This window comes from Phalacrocorax aristotelis, chromosome 3 (assembly GCF_949628215.1).
Source record: "Phalacrocorax aristotelis chromosome 3, bGulAri2.1, whole genome shotgun sequence".
Lineage (NCBI taxonomy): Eukaryota > Metazoa > Chordata > Aves > Suliformes > Phalacrocoracidae > Phalacrocorax > Phalacrocorax aristotelis.
Genome location: NC_134278.1, coordinates 124,330,037 through 124,347,795, shown reverse-complemented (window position 1 = coordinate 124,347,795; position 17,759 = coordinate 124,330,037). Strand labels below are relative to the sequence as shown.

General features: G+C 37.0%; 1 protein-coding gene across 1 annotated transcript in view; it reads right to left on the bottom strand.

Moving 5' to 3' along the window:
* Positions 1–573: 573 nt before the first annotated feature.
* The window catches only part of ERO1B (endoplasmic reticulum oxidoreductase 1 beta), a 28,168-nt gene continuing 10,982 nt past the window's right edge, over positions 574–17,759 (bottom strand). The window contains exons 6-17 of the mRNA XM_075089431.1: positions 14,375–14,457; positions 12,339–12,412; positions 9,584–9,704; positions 9,447–9,493; positions 8,247–8,258; positions 7,387–7,413; positions 5,884–5,976; positions 5,495–5,741; positions 4,583–4,652; positions 3,385–3,471; positions 1,787–1,920; positions 574–922 (exon numbers count right to left, since the gene is read on the bottom strand). Of these exons, the coding sequence (XP_074945532.1) occupies positions 862–922; positions 1,787–1,920; positions 3,385–3,471; positions 4,583–4,652; positions 5,495–5,741; positions 5,884–5,976; positions 7,387–7,413; positions 8,247–8,258; positions 9,447–9,493; positions 9,584–9,704; positions 12,339–12,412; positions 14,375–14,457 (1,056 nt within the window). The 3' untranslated portion in view covers positions 574–861. The remainder of the gene's footprint in view (positions 923–1,786; positions 1,921–3,384; positions 3,472–4,582; positions 4,653–5,494; positions 5,742–5,883; positions 5,977–7,386; positions 7,414–8,246; positions 8,259–9,446; positions 9,494–9,583; positions 9,705–12,338; positions 12,413–14,374; positions 14,458–17,759) is intronic.

Genomic DNA, 17,759 nt, shown 5'->3' with positions numbered 1-17,759 from the left:
AACTGAACTTGTAATTACAATCCAGAAAATAAAGTCGGGTACATGCAAAGTTGATTGAGGCTTTTCAGCTAGCAGTGCTCCACTAACCGTCTCCCCCAGCCCCAAGCAAATGCAGGTAGCCAAGGGGCTGCAGAAAAGTCACTTCCAACTGTGCTGCCTCAGAGACAAAGCAGTTATTTTACAGAAAAAAGGAAATTCTGAAAAGCAGCACAAAAGGGAAAAAATGCTGATATCAGCATGATGCAAAGGAGCTTGGTACAAAATAAAATTTTCTGCTCAGTAAATTTCCTATTTTTAAGTAAGTTTCATTATTACAGTAAGAAAGAAGTCAGAGCTCAACAAGAGCCTTATTTCCTTTTCTGTTTGGGTTTTTTTTGGTTGCTTGTTTGGTTTTGGTTGGTTGGGGTTTTTTGTGGGTTTTGGTTTTTTTTTTTTTTCTTTTAGCCAGCCAGAATCAGCATACCCAGTCCTCAGAATACACAGAAGCTCAGTACTGGGGAGAGGTGAACCACCTCTCTCCGGACAGGCCAAGTCAGGACAGAGGTACCTATGTTTTCATATAAAACAACTGTCTCAAAGACAAGGAAATAAAGAAAATTTATGAAGTTTCCGCACAACAGAACTGTGAGCAGAGAACTTAAAAAATAAACAGATCAGCATAATTTACACATTTAAAAACTATATATTTCATTCATAAATATCTTTTCTAATCAATAACCGTTCCTAGTTTAAACATAAATATTCAAGTTGGTATTTGATTTTACTTTTTATCAGTTCATGTGAGTCCTGTAAGGATCAGTTCCTTCTGCTCAACACAGTCACGTAAATGGTCTTCACTAATGGGTTGTGCAAAGGCCTTCATTACCTGGTTTGTTGTAATAAAACTTTAAAATTCTGCAACTCTCTTATACTTGTGGAAAGCCTGTAAAACAAAACCCCCTATGTGTTAGTAAGTCAGCAGTGAGAGAGAAGTGCAAATCATCATCTTCCATGGGGGCTTTTTCTTTGGTTTTTTTCCAAACACAATTCTATTCCAAAGAATAACACACTTAAGATACTGCTTTCCCTCAAAAGATCTACTATCTGATTCTCCATTATATTTATACAACAGGGATTAAAGTTTATATACATGTGTAATTTTCTTGACTTCATTAAACACGTAAAAATCTCTAACCAGAGATATTCTTTTAAATGTCAACATATTGTTATAATCAAGACCTGAAGAACTAGTGCGATGTACAAAGTTCTACACATCTTTTAAACCTGCTAAAATGTTTTATTTCAAAATTTCCAAAAAACTAATCAAAACTAAAGTTTTTTAAAATAATCACATCATACATGAAAATCCAAAAGCCTCAGGACTATATGACAGCTGGTGTGAAAAAAATCTCCAAGTATTTTTCTCTTTTTTCGCTACTTTTCACATACACACATTTAAAACAAATACAAAATGTAGAACAGCTGTAGTACGTGTTCTAAAAGGAGGAGACATACTCAAAGTCTAATGCTTATGACTGTTTAAGGGACTGAAATCCAGCTTTCACAAGGTGGAATTTATGAGATTTGAGATAAGAGACGAAATAGATCCAAACACAGAATGATGACCAAAGCTAATAATCAACACTCCATATACTCAGTTTGGGGGCCTTAGGTTTATCAATATCACTAATAGTCATTCAGCCTTTAAAAAGCTACAGCTACGTGTACAGTACCATCTTCCCACAGACCTTGAGTGTTGACACTGAAGCTTTATGTTTTTTCTACTATACAAATGATAAAAACTTACCTTCCAAAGGCATTTACAAGAGCAACTATTTCTTGACGCGTGAGTTGAAAACCTTTTGACGGGCTATTCTCAGGAAGGCTCTGTATTTCTTTCTCAGAAAACAAGATCTTCAGAGCAGTTCCTAAGCCTTGAGTCTACAAAAAGAGTCCAATGTTTTAACATCAATAAGATCACTCCTTCGAATGCTCAGAAAACCATAAAAAAAGTTACAAATTTACAAATCCAGACAGACTGTAGTACCAGTTCTGATATACTGACACTCCCTCAACCCAAGTAACTGCACACAAACCAGGACACTAACGCAAATGCATGCCATCAGCTGTGTACCAGGTTCAGTCACTTAGATAAGAGCATTTGTTTCCTCAGGTATACTTGCTCTTCGTCCTCATGTGTTTAATATCTTCCTTTCCCATCTCTTTTCTCCTCAGCCTCAGCCGATGCATATGAAAATACGCCTGTTAGAACACTTCCAGCTGCCTCCCGCCCCTTACCTTACAGACGCCCCGCTGCTGCAGGAGCAGTTGGATCAGACCTCCCCTTTTCCTCTCCCCTCCCCCTTCAAAGTCAAGCTAGATTTTATTACGAGGTTATCACAGCACTTCTGCTTTTTCCACCGCCAGTCTCATTGGCAATTGTTGCACTTTCAATTTCAACCCCTATCTGCTATACAAGATAGAACAGCAGAAGCTATTCTTATTTCCCCTTTTAATCAGGCAACAGAACCAACCACTGGATTTTGACAAAAAGTGGCTGAGTCTGGGTGCAAGAGCATTTTATAGGTCATGAAATCTGGCCCTATTTCATTTTGTGTGAGAGGGAAAAATAATAGATCAGAAGCATTAACTAGGGCAGGGTAGGCGGAACTGTGGAGATTCAGCAGAGACCACCGAATTTTTGATGTTATAGATTTCTTTGAAAACTCAACTCTGATAAGCTTAATGCTATATAGCAGTATAGTACAGTAGGCACCCCAAAGTAACAACTATTCTCAGTCTGTTAGACTCGAGGTTTAAAATCTTGCTCTCAGTAAAATAAAAATAAGTATCCAGAAGCTGAAATTGTTTTTTAACTTTCAGATTTACCGTGAACCTATGCATTCGTTTGCTGCCTTCTGCATAAATGGTGAAAATCTGAATTACTTCCTTTTCTTATGCCTCAATTTGTGGAGTTAAATCTCACGCTGGATTTTCTAACAATTAAGCAAGTGCTGTATTTCCAGGAAGGCTTCCCACAGGTGATTCTGCAAGGCTCATCTGATCACTGAATACAGATAAGATATTGACTGCCAGTAAGAATTTACTGTGAAGCATCTGCTTTAAATAAATTTTTTTTTCAGAGAATACAAACTATACCTTTTAGTAAACTAAACAGCTATTGACTAAACAAATATTTTTAACAAATTTTTTAAAAAATATTGTTTAACAGTAAACTAAACATATGCCTATTTTTAATATATAGATAAGGATATCAAAGACCAACCATGTGCAGAAAGTCTGAATGCTAAGGTAAGAGGCATCCTGCCAAACTGAAATAGATGCTTATCTTCTAACCTCCCCCCCCTCCCCCCGCCAGGCACACACACATAAAATAAACTGTACCTGCAGTTTGCCCCACAGCCTGCATTTGTCACACCCAACACAATCCATTATGCGGGATATGTTCTTGAAATGCAATCTGAATTCTTCCTATCAGTTAAAAACAAAATAAAAAAGGTTAACTTAAAGTACCTACTACCTTTACAAAACCAGAAGGTTAATGAATCTAATACCACTAGAATATCAATTCTCTATTACTAAAACTGAACAAAACCACTACCTTATGTGGTCAGGCCATAACAAAGGTCCACATAAACCCAGAATCTTGTTTCCAAGCCACTGCTAGCAGTTAATTCCTCAAGAAAAAAAACCAAAATACAGGACAGGCAGGGTAACCCTTGGATCCTGTTCAATGAGTTTCTACCAACGTTCTCCAAATTTTCTGAGCTATAATACTGTATCTGTGTCCCTGCCCAATTTTTCTTCCATTATTCAAATCCCTTTTGAACCAACCCACCTTTTGATAAACAGGCAAACAAGTTAACAATTCACATAAGACATTTCCTGTCCAGAGCTATGGGTAGATGTCGCTTTGCAGCTTCAGTCAGAGTGGAAGGAAGCACAGCACAGAACTAATTAAGATGATTTCAATTAAATATGTTAAGGTCAGAAAAACACTAGCTGAGCTGATAAATTACTGGCACCTTTCTAACAGCATTCTTTCTCATGCTGATGAAATTCCATACTACTACTGAAATAAGTACTAAAAGTGTTAATAAGTATTAAAACAGGCTTTTATTACTGAGCCACACTCCAACTGAACACCAGCATGTTAACACTGGAAGTTGGTAGGTAGTAACAGCATTCAGATTAGGTTCCCATGTCTAGGAACTACAGTTTTCTGATGTTAATATTGTATTATATTATACTATCTCATACTATATAAGGCACCTGTTTTTTAAGCAAACATCACAGGGTTTTTTTTTCCCAGACACTACCGGTAATTGATTTGCCTCACCACAGTCCTGATGGCAGACCAAGGCACTAAACCACAGATTTCAGTTTGCTTGGCTCAGGACAGCACCTTGTATTCGTTTACTATTATTTAGATTAAGAACCCTCAGATACAATTCTGTAAGTTTTTATCCCTGCCTTTTCTACTCTCAGCAGTACACTTCTGGTAGGTAGAGAGGATTTCTAAAATAACACAACTTAATTCCAAAATGGATATTTTGGATGTCACGCAGAAAATTAGCTTTACCTTTAATGACTTGGCTCCTTTTTTATCTCCAGCAAACATGGACTTTTCATCAAAGTGCATATGGAAGGACCTAATAAAGACAAAAGGCAAAAAACCCAAACGCTGGCATAAACTAGTGTTCCATCAAGCTCGGAGAGCAGCTGACACGATCAGTGTACAATACTTTTCACAGTTCCAAGTCTTTGCAGATTATCTCTTTAAAAATTTACTGAATGGTATCAGTTTTACTATTCACCACTGTAACCTGTTGTTTACAGTTTTACTGAGAATTTTCTTCACTCCATTTCCACCGATCAAGATTTCTTTCTAATATACACTGAAATTGTCTTATTGTTTGTTTGCCTTTCAGTTAATCGTTGTCTAACCTCATCTCAAATACCTAGCAAGATTATGATTAGGGATAGCAATGAAGCCACACAGCACGTTACCCATCAGAAAATGAGCCAAGGGGGTGAGCAAAGGAACTGGCCTAGACAACCTTATAGAGTAAACAGAAGGAAGAAGGGCTAAAACCCCAGAAGTTAAGTCTATGATAAAAGCTGGATTACTCACTGGATCGTTAAAAGACTACATGCACATGATTTATTTTGGAATGGAAAATTGTACATCTTACACTGAAGAATCAGGAAAAGCAACAAATAGGGAGTAGCCCAGGGTGTTGGGGGTAGGGGGAGCTTGGGGTTTGGGATTTTTGTTTGTAGGTTTTTTCATTTTTAGAGATTGCTATATTCATACCTCAAAAATATTCACCTCTTCCCATCAAATGTACAAATGCCTCTTTTTGTCTCCCATTACTTAATTTTATATCCTCATTCCACTCTCCTTGTCCTACCCTATCAAGAAGTCATTCATTCTCACTTCCAAATATAACTGAGGATTTCAAACTATTGATTAAAAAATCCTATGCCTTACTTTGTATCCCTGAAGATATCTAGTAAGAGCGCTTTAGATTCAGCATCCTCATGGCCATTTCCAGTGTAAAGGTCAACAACTGAACGCTCGAAGTATGGTGCAACCTTTGACAAAGCACGCAGCTCTATCAAATATAAGAAATACAAGTTTTTGAGCCTCCTCGGTCCTTCTCCTTTTGTTTCAATAGGGTCAAAGCGGTGAGTGAACTCTTTCACATTCGGTCCCCAGCGAGGCTTTCCCCAGGTTTCTACACAGAGGAAAAAAAACATGGACAGGGGGAGTAAAACATACATATTTAGAAAAAGACAGTAATAAGTAAACATCAAAAATTTTCAGAAAAACAAAAATATGTTACAGATATTCGGTAATTTTACCTAGACTTAAATTACCTTCAAGAAGATAATTTGCACACAGATGCAAGTTGATGCTAGCATGAAGTCCAGAAATGAGTTTATAAAACACTCTCTTCTCAAGGCAAAGACCTGTCCAGGAAAAAAGACAAACAGACCCCAAACTAGATACTGGAAATAATCTATTCAAATTAACATACCTTGATATTTCAGTGATGCAAGTCTGCAACATTTAATTTTCAAGAGTTACAGTACTTCAGCGTTGTTAATAAGCCCTTATATCCATCATAGGAAAAGGTTACCTCTTTTTCTTATATTTTTTATATAAAGAAATATTAAGAATGAAGTTTGACATTTCTTACTTGGTATTTTAGTGTTCTAGTAAATACAGTCAAGTAAGTATCTGGTCAATTAGTACAGATAAATTGCCAAACAAAAATAAGATGCTAACATTGTTTGAGCAGTAAATTTGAAATAGTCTTGAATTTTGACAGTCTGGAAACCATACTGTGACCCATCCTAATTAGAATTAAAGCTACCACTGAATTAGAGTGGTGACCTTACAGGAAAACATCAAAAACCCCAGATAACCTTATGGCATTGGAAAACACCAGAAATACTTCTTCCCAGCTCTACTGTAAATTCACTGAAGATGTAAATGCACAGAGCAAAACCTTGAAAAATATTACTTTGATGGTCACAGAGTCCTACAGCATAAACAGAAACACAATGGCATTGGGTGGCCAAAATATAATTTAAATGCAGAAATCGTTTATAATACAGCTTAGACCCAGAGATAGAGACTACATTTAGGAGTTTGTTCCTTTCTCAAAGATATATGTTTGGGTGACTTTCCTGCCATTCCAATCTCCAGAAAGGCAAGCAGGACAAGCTGATGGATGAAGCCTACCTGTGAGGCTGAGATACAGCCTGATTTACAGACATCACATTCTAAATTTGTATGCCTTCTTACATTAGCACCAGCTAGAAATGTCCAACTAGACAAGTAAAGGCCACGAAAGGCAGAATGAACTAAGTTTAAAATTAAGTACCTTTAACTCAGTTACTTTTCTGCACACCTCCAAAATGCAGTTTTGATTGCTACCACTGTAATAAATTCCATTTAAACACAAATTAAAAGCAAATTGCTTTGCCTTCTGAACACACATTATATTTATATAATGGGAACAGAATCATAAAAAACTGTATTTGAAAACAGCTTTAAAAAACATTAAAAACGCTCAGCAATGTTGCTGCAATGTCCCTGCTTAAACGCCTAGGATGAGCAGAAAATCAAAGTAACTGGTATGAAGTGAACTCCTCCTTTATAAAAAGATGAAGGCTTTAAGGTTTATACTATCTAAGTGGATGAAAAGATTTCCAAAGAGCCTCAAGAAAAAAAATATTTTTGAATGATACTCAGAAGTTCTGCACAATTTAAAAAGCCTACACTATGAAGAAATATGTGGGGAGATGAAATTCACTAGAAGAAATATTGTAGTATTTTTTTAACACCACATTACCCCATCCAAGAGCCTTTACCTTCCAGCCATGTGTAGAAAGATTCTCCTGTAAATACGAAGTATATAGTTAAATGAAGAGTATTCATTTCCAATGTTACAGTATCTTCATATTACTATGCATAACAACATTAGCTGCCACCTGGACATAAAGCTTAAATTATTTAGTTACTTTAAAATGAGACTAGGCACTGAAGTGGATGAACTTTGAGGTTAGTTTAAATCTGTTGGGGTCAGAATAGAATGAGCATGACTAAGCTACTTGTCAAGGCATTCAGAAGCGTATGGAAGCGCAAGCCTGATTATATGCACTAGTGGTGCAAGACGTGATGGAAGAGTGTAATTATACCTGAGAGCCTCTCCCTTGACTGCTAAGTGTCTGAAAGTTTCCTGTAGGGTTATATCTTTTGCGTGAGAGCTTTCAGTTGACTGAAAAGTCTTAAAGCCTTTCTCACTGTAGACAGACAAAATGCTTTTTCTCCCCATCTTCTCAAAAATCAAGGACATTCAAGAAACTACATAAAACTCCTGTCCCTCTTCTTTTAAGGGATCTGACATCAGTATCAATGGGGCTCTGAAGGACACCCAAGAATCCTTTAATTTATGCATCTCCAGTTATCTTGCTAATAACATTATCACAACACATATTCTGTTAAAGGAATAAGAACCAACAACAGAACTGTATTTTGCTGTTATCCACCCCTTCCCCCTACTCCAAATGAAAGAATTATCCCAATAAAAACATTTTCTGTCCAATCACCTATACAAAAACATAACTTTCCTGCCCTCTAACGCAACAGCAATAAAGTGAATAAATCAGATGTCCAAAACTCTTTAATGCTTACTTCATTGCTGCAAGTCAAGCAAAATAAGATGACTTACCATCATCTCCTCCTGGGGGGAAGGGGGGTGGGGGGGAGGGAAGAAATCCATAAGCATTAAAAATATAATTCCATAGCAAAGTAGTAATGAAACACACGCTTTACTACAAACACTGAAAAAGTGCAAGACCTTATTTAGTCTACAGAAAAATAAGCTACTTTTCCATCCTCTCCCTCCTCCTCGAGACCACCTGAGGCTGATGACATTATAATATCAGAAGTCACTAAGAATTTGAAATCTTAGTAGCAGCTGTTTTACAAATTCTTGAAAGCTGTTTTAGCTTCAGAAAGATGGTTAGGAAGGTGTCATCTTCAGTTCACGTTATTCAACAATCTCACCAGTGTTCCCTTCTGAAACTCTGATCCCCAAGTTAAACTCCTCTTACAATTATTTTTATTTACGTATATCAGCAATATATTATCTCAATATTTATAACTACTAAAAGCTATCTTCATTTTCTAATGTGTGGTGATGTTTCCTAACTCAATCTATTGACTGATAGTTAATTTTTAAGGGAAATGAGACACACGGACAGGGGAAAGCTGATTCCTTTGGAACACCAGGTTAGAGTTTTAAATTTAAATTTGAAAACCTAAAACCCAAGTCATTGGCATGCCTTTTTTTTTTTTTTTTGAACATTCTTGCAGATAAATGAGCCTTGCTAAGTATCCACTCTTTCTTCAAAGAATGCAATAATATGTACATTTGTAATACATTAAACATTATGGATGAAAATGTACAGCTATATTACACTAGGATGACTATGAGCTGAAGTAATTAAATTAAATGCTCTAGGGGAAGAAAAAAAAACAATGACCCAAAACAAACCAAAAAAACCCCCCACCAAACCATAAGGGAATAGTGCAAGAGTGCTGAAGTTTTTGTTGAACTTCAATTCCTCCCCAAACAAACTGGGAAATTATTGTGACACTTACTAAAGAGTTTTGAGACTCATTTTAGTTTTCACATGAGCTTACCTGACATCAATAAGCCTATTCATATGCATAAGATTATTACATACATGCTTAAAGTATCACAAAACTTAATCTAAATATTGAAAATGGACAGCTACGTCTATGGAGGAAATTAAAAAAGCAGAAGTCACACCTACAGACTGAAGCCCACCATTTGTATCACTTTTACTGCAACAGTCACTATGTTAAAAGAACTGCATTAGAAAATAAAATAGGGAAGACCCACCCCTACTAGGCGCCAGTGGATTTAAAGGACGATAGACAGATCGAGGCCTAGAAAATAAGTTAGAAAACACCAAAATCAGTTTTAAGCTAAACCGAAGCGCAACTGTAAGAAATAGGCTTCCTCTCCCTCCCAATTACTTGAAGCAGTTTTCTTCATAGATGCTGTTCCACACTCTCCAAGCAGAAGGCCCTTTGTATCCAGTGTAGCGTTCTGGATTCAGCAGCAAATCCACATACTGTGCATCTGGAGATCTCTCATCTAAATAGAAAACCTTTTGTTACATATTCTAACTGATCGGTTAAAAAAGATTTAATTTTTAAAAGTCACCCAGAATTAAATATAAATAAGAGGTCTCCTATGATACTATTCTGTCGTCCAGTTGGATTATAAATGCCTTGTACATAATACAGTGATATACACACTAAATAGAAAGCTCAAAGGTATACAGTTTATTCCAAAGTCTCTTGTGTGGTCATAATTTCTACAATGTCTGAACACCTTCTACGTGGCTTCTTCAACTCCACCATAAACACTTGTCATGCAGTGTGTTCTCTCACCCTATGCTAAGCTATTAAACAGTGTTTTGTTTCTAATGGGCTTCAAATTCAGGGTTTATTTGTCCAGCAGTATTTGTTGGGGGGGTTGCTTTTTTGAAATAGGTATACTGCTAGAGGGGATTCTTAATAAAGACAAGGTCAAAGAATTGCATCTTGTAGTTGGTACATATTATATATTCATTAGCTAAATCCCTTTTCCCCCCATACCCTTGTATACTGGCAGAAAGTCTGGATCACATCGCGTAATTGAACAAACTTCCAGCATATTGCAGAATGCTTTGTTGGTTATGGCAAGAAACATGTTTTTTAAGCAGCATTTCAACAAGTTATACCCTCATCTCTAAGGTTCACTACAAATTCAGGCAATACATCCAAAGAAAACAGTGAAACAGTACTCTCTCTGCTTGAAAACTGTGTACTAACAGAAACTTCGGTTCCAAGCTACAACCAGTAAAAAGCAGGAAGAATTCCTTCCTCTCTGAAATTCTAGGTCAAGAGCAACTCATGCTTAAAAAAAACCCACATACAATACAAGCCAGCAGTCCAGAGACTTATTCAAAGGAAGAGGCCAAACAGTGCCACTGAGTATTTCCTCAGATGTCAAAAAAAGCCACAGAAACAGAGTGTGAAAACTGCTCTAAAAAGAAGAGATGATTCTGCATGAGCAGTTAAGCATCGCTTCGGCAGTAGTAGCAAAAACAAAGAGACAGACACAAGACGCACAACAACACAGTGAGTGCCAGATGAGACAAAGTCAAATTACAGCTTTATTTATTTCTTTGATGGCATGGCTAACCTAAGCAGCTCCTACACTTCCCGGTCACTTCAGGTCTCCACTTTTTCTTCTCGTTATCCACGCACAACTGAGTCTGTGGGGCAGCGCAACAGAAGGATGGAAAGCTGACCTGGGTTATTAAGTTTTTTTCAGCTAGATCAATTCCCTTATCTAGTTTGCCATTAAGCCCAACAAAAAACTAGTAAAAAGTAAAACTGATTATATGGTTTTGTGCTACAGTTGAGTGAATTAAGAGGAGAGGAAGAGAACAAGAGTTTCTACCTCCTCCCAGTCACTCTCAGTAGTTACTCTCTCAACACTCCTTGTTCCAGCTCACAAACTCACCTAATAAGCCAGTTCATCACAAAAATCTGGGAGATGGGAGGGAGATGTCAACTTTCCCACTATTCAAGTAAGCTGAATCAGCTTACCATGCAGAAAGTTGCATGTCAGAGCCAGTGCAAAAAAAAAAAAAAAAAGCACTGGGAGAACACAGCTGGGGACAGTACACCCTCCCTCAGCAGGGCATGACGTAAGGAGGGATGGAGGTAGAATCAGGAACTACTTAAGTTAGTATTACTTCTAAAAGAAATGCTCCTAAACTATACCCTACCCAACTGAGTCCTCTTAAAAATCTAAGTAGGCAGCTTGAAGATAGAGACAACAGCAGCTTATTGCATGTAACAGTTCAGGTCTACAGTAGCACTCACTGACTGTATTACAGAAACAGCTTACGTAGAAAATTTTCACAGATAAGATGCAGCAGAAGTGCTGAAAGAGAACCATAGCTGGTGAGTCTACTACAACTGCTACTTTCTCAGGTGACACCAAACATTAGCCTAAAGGTAGATTAAAACGTCTTGCATTACGCTGTAAGTCTTCCTAGCACAGAAAGCTGTCTAAAGTATTTATTAAAAAGGCCTTTAGCAGTTATTCCTGAACTTGGCAATTCTCCTGTTTATCTGAAAAACATTCCTTTGAGCTTTGAACGTTACAAGCAAATAAAAAGACTCACATATGTGGAGAAGAGGGAAGACACAATCTAGTATCCTAATGTTTTAACAATAAGAAAGTCCTTACAAATAAGTTGAATTTAGTGCAGAGATCATTTGGAAACATAGCAAGGCTGGAAGAGGAACAAACTCAGTCCAAGCATAGACAGTAGAATAGCAACAAAAATAATATAGTAGTAAGAAACTGAATCAGCTGCAAGTAATTTGTCTTATATTTGTGCTAGGTTCAACTCTCTTGTGAGAAGCAGCTTTTTAAAAAAATATATGCTAACCCCCTCCCATTTACCTTCATTTTTATCTCCATAAAAGTCTCCTGTTCACTATACTAACAGGAGGTAACAGTGAATGTGCACTGTGGAGACTACCGAATTCTCCTTGTAAAAAAATTGTATTCTTTGCATGTAAGATGATATGAAATGTCACACCTCCATTTGGCACAAAATCAAAACTTTTTAAAAATGGTTATCTGCAGAGAAACTATAATCTTTTCTGTTTTTTAAGAGACAGCAAATAAAACAAACACTCTGAAAAAGCTTAAACGTTTTACCATCAAGTTCACAAAAATGATCCTGTGAATCATCGTATCTTGCCCAGTCAATGAAAGCCTCCTTACTTTGGTTACTGAGGGGAAAAAAATACATTTGATTTTAAACTTTTAAATAGACAACATCAATAAGAGCTACCAAAAGAAACACAATCCACATAAAGCAGTTAACCTGGAACTGAATTCTGAATTACTATGTCTGAAACTTGACAATATATGGAGTTACCGCCTGTTAGCTGCACAGAGATTCAAGCAGGCATCAACTGCAACACTTAAAAGTCATCTCAATGTTAGACAGCAAGAAAGATTTCACCACCATTATTTGAACAAACTGTGCAGTGGCAATGACTTCTCTTCCTTCAGTAAGAGCTTGGTAAATTAGTTTCGCAACATACATTTTTAACACTTCCAAAGTACTACTTTAGCAACTGTCACTTTGTGGGGGGATTCATCATACTTTCATAACCTGTACTTTCAATGAGATGTACAATAGTTAGCCTTGCTTTTTAGTGGGAGACCGGACATCTAAATGTCCCTTCCAAGCTAAATTACTCTGTGAATGTGGTTTTTCCTAAGCCTTTCAAATAATAATGGTATTCCACTCACCCTAGCATTTTCAAAGGTGTAGTGTACCAGAAAGACAAGTACTTTGAAGATCCCACACTATGAAACACAAACAGTACCAGCAGCTGAATGCTTTCTTCTACGTGTATGTGCAGCACAGAACTACTGATGCCACACTGCTGACAGCAAAACGTAAGCAAAGTTAAGACTGGGAACTCTGCTCCAGGGTGCAGCAAAGCACCTTCAAACAATGAAAACAACCTATTCTGTTTGATCAAATTAGTACTAGCTCAATTCTACAAACAGAGGCAATTCTGTAACAAGATATATTTCTAACCTTCTGCCAAATCACAATAGGAGACTTTATACTTGGCATTAGGCAAGGAACTTCTCCAGTAATTACTAACAGGCAAGATTTGATAAACACAAGAAATACAGCTGATAAAGGAAAATAATCCAATACCACGAGGATTATGCACTGCTAGGTAGAGAACATGGAGGTTTGCCTACAAAGCTCAAACTCTTCCTGCACATGCAGGATCCATTACCAGCCCTGTCTCAACTTTAATCGTCTATCCTACTCTCACAAAAGGCATTCTCTTCAGCATTCTGTATGTGTACTCAATCTCATATTCTTTTGCCCTAGGAATGGAAAAGAGTTAATAGTTTCTTATTTCCCCTAAAAAACCTTGGATAAGGGCTCTACACAGTTTGCTTTAAAAGACTGCACACCAGGTGCAGTCACTTTTTCATGGCAGTCCCATTTTGTCAGTTGACAGGAAAGAATTTCAACACCTCTATCAGGCAGAACTGCTGAAATCTGTGGCCAAAGACACCACACCTCTCCATCAACAATGAAGAACTGATTTTTCTATTTCTGCTTTTTAAAGGTGGGGAATCCAGTAGAATACAAGTTCTTCTCAGTGCTGTTCCACACACTTTCCTACTCAGGGACAACATCATCCTGCAGAAGTCCTCCCACCCAACCTTGACTATGCCATGCAATAAGCAAGATCAGGGAATTGATCCAAGCTAAAAATAACTTTGCCAACAACAAAAGTAACTCACAAGCTCCCTGATCTGGTTCACTGAATGATCACAAACAGGCACATCTGTGTAACAGAGGGACAGAGCAGGACAGAATCCCTTAATCCAGCACAGTCACCAAGAACAAAGACTGATACTGGTAAAAAGTAGAAAAAAAGCAGGCTTATTTGCAAGGTTCCTCTGACTCTTGATGCTGTAAGATACCTCTTTCAAATAATATTAAAGTGCACTTAAAAAAAAAAAAAGAAAATCTACTTATCACTTAACACCTTTACCTTCAGATGTTCTCGCATCATTTCATGTTTACTTTCTAATGGGCTATGGAAAGAATGAAGAACAAAGAACCAGCACATTGCAAAAACAAGACAGACAAAATGAAATGCTCCTTTGTTGCTATTTTTGTACTATTGTTGTAAATCACAGCATACCTTAAGGTACTGTTAACTGCTCCCAGTTTGTTAGCTTGCTCACAGTCTTCCAATTCTTTGGAATTATTTGCCGCTTTTGAATACTGTAAGAAAGCTCATATTTAATATACAAATGAAATACCTAAAATTCTCTGAGAACAGCTGCTGTGAAAGGTATTTCTAGATTTAGTAGAGAATTGGCTAGTATCAGTGAAAATCCTCAGATTCTAGAAGCAGTTAAGTAATTCTGGAACATTTCTTATTTCTATTTCTTAATTTCCATTTCTTAATTTAATTTCATCAGGCCAATTTCACTCTGTGGATTTAACTACCACAGAAAATTCAGCTAAATTTGTCAAAATTTTGTTTGTTTTGCCTTTTTTTTTAAGTGCAGTTCTGAAGTGTTCCAGATACTTATTTAGATTCTTGTAAAAGGACCATGGATAACAAGCAGTGTCACACCTATAAACATACCTTGTATTTTGCAAGTATAATCATACCCCAAGTTTCATTGGTCATGGAGGGGTTGTTCTACATCAATTTCAGTAGAAAAATGCATCAGAGTTTTGGCCATTTTTCCCTCTTGTTTCATTTAATCCTATTCATTGGCGTGCTTTAGATGTGCACAGGTCTGGAAGAGAGGCTTTTCAAGCTGAACTCAAATTTTGATTATTTTGAAGCCAGAATTGAAGTCTTTCAGCTGACCTCTGATTCTACAATATTTTTTTTTAAAGTAATCCACTAAAACAGACTTACTATTAGAATATTTCTAAGGAAAACATTTGAAGAATTAAAGATTAAATTCCACTGTTCTACAATAATATGGTTCTGTCAGCAGGGAATTTAAGTCTGTCAGCTTAAAGCCCAAAAAAACCCCTTCTAACAGTTTTAGAACATAATAGATAGTATCAGTGCTCTCTTAAAAGATAAACAAACCCAATTTCCTCTTTTTTGGGGTTTTTGGGTTGGGGTTTTCTTATTTTGTGTGTGTTTTCTTTTGCCTTTGGTTTACACAGATTTCTACCTTTCACAGTCCTTAAGAAATACAGAAAATGATTTAATGTCAAGTCAGTGATAGCTTATATAAAGATAAATGGCTGGCTTCCCTTCACTTCAGGGCACATACATATTGACATGAAAGATTACTATCCAACACCAGCTCAAAATAAAAACTTAAGCTAAAGGCTTTGGTCAACCCTTCTGAAAGAGCAAACGCCAATAATAATTCAATACATTTTGAAAGAAATAAAACAGTTCATTTCTGAGGACAGACTTGTGGTCAAGATGCCAGAGGCAAAGTACCACCACAATACATATCACAATACTTCTCAAAAAATAAAGGATTTAATTAAAACAGTTCAGATGATTAAGCAAGACAATGTGCTTTAAAAATACATTTGCCAGAATCAATACAACAAAAAACAGCAGAACCTACTGAAGACCAAAGTAGTGAAGGAGATTAAAAAACCCAAATAATTTAAACCTTGTTAGAGGCCTTGCCCATAACAAATATTTACTCTAGAAGGAACTTCTCACTCAGTTTTCTTGGATTTGCCAGGTGTGGGGCTCATTCTTTAGCATCGTATGGATGTTAAATGGAAAAATCGGAACAAGAAATGGACCTGACCTAGAATGAAACAGATCCTGCTGATGAAATAACATACTGAGATGCTGAAGTAAACATTCTGCATGTCTAAAGTTGCAAACCAATCCCTACCCTGAAGTGAAAAAAGCTGCTGCCAAGAATATAAATCCTAAATTTAAGGCTTCAAACAGAACAAACATTCAAGTCTCAAAACACATTCCCAGGCTTCACTGTTCTCCAGTGTTTAACAGCAACACCTATCAGATCAGCGTTCTGTGACAACTGACTACATCAGGACAAAGTATCCATTCCTGCCAAAGCAGGATCTCCCAAGAGCAGTTTCTGCAAGAAAACAGCAAAGAGGTGGGCAGGAAGTAAAACATTAAGTTAAATGTTGTAACCCTGAGATACTGCATCCTGTCCCATGCTTCAAAGATTAATACAGCAGCTCTCATGACAGTTCTTTAATGTCTAGCTCCCTAAAATGTGTTCACCACTGAAATGAAACAGGACTATAGAAAGGGAAACTACTTTGTGCCTCTCCAGCACCATTTCAAAAAGCTTATGTTGGTGCCAAGAATTAAAGAGAGATCCTCTGTTGCTAACTGCAGTTCTGTGGGGAAGCTGTGCAAGTGTAAGCCATCTAGCTGGCCTTCGTGGCTAGATGAGGTTTCAAAACAAGAACTGTTCTCTCTATGGTTCAACAAACAAACAAAATCCCCCATGAAAGCTGAAATGAAGCTAGAAGTTTACACGCTCACCTACATTAGGAGAGAAGGGCAATGGGAAACTGCACAGAAGCCAAGCACTTAGACCACAGAAAACTTCTTTGCAGGAATTTACCTAGAATATATCTACTCAAGAGACTATAGCTTTCATTACTAAAAACACACCTTTGATTGTTTTCACCTTTCCTAGGCAGGCATTCTCAGGATGAAGGAGAGAAACTGGACATGTATGTCCCCACAGGAAAAACACAATTTTGTTTGTTTGTTTTTTAACCCAATACTTTAAAGACAATCCACAAGATGTAGGACTTTCCCAAATGGACCAAGCACAGGCTAATAGCACAGTACTTGCATAGTCCTTGAAACAAAAAACATTCATACTGAGATGACTTTGATGTTTCCTTAAAAGGGATATTAAATGAGATTGTCAATTTTTAATTGGCTCCAAGAAAGGTCTTTAACTGAATCATAAAAAGTAAGAAAATGGTGCAGGTAAGATTTATGTCAGTCCTGATGACAATTTTCCTGGAGAAATATTTTTTTCTGACAGAGAAGCACCAAATATTAGCATCTTTGTTCTACTATAGTTTAAAGTTGCAAAACTGCCCAACTTTCAATACCATAGATGGTTGCAACAATCTACGAGGCAATACAAAGGAAACAACTGGAGCAAATATACCAGCAAATGACGGCTTCCCAAAGAAGCTACCCCAGTTTCTTTATTGTGGTGAAAGCAAAAGGTGGCCGATTTTTCACTTCCTAAGTCCAATTCAATATGCTAATGTGAAGTATCTTAAGAACAGCACACTCTTTGGCTATTAATTAACATCTTACTTATGGCTCTCAAGATTCATTAATCGGGAAGCTCAAATGCCTGCTAGAAGAATCCTTTCTAAAACAGTCTCTAAAGTCTTAAAATGCCTCTTTAGGAGACATTAAGTTTCTCCACAATCAAGCTTGGAATTCCAAGAAGAGTAAATGAAAAAGAGAACTGGCAACAGATTATCCAGCTAAAAATCAAGATCTTCTGCCCAGAGATAGTGCCAAAGTTTTCCCAGAACAACTACTGCTGCTTGTGCTGAAATGGTGAATG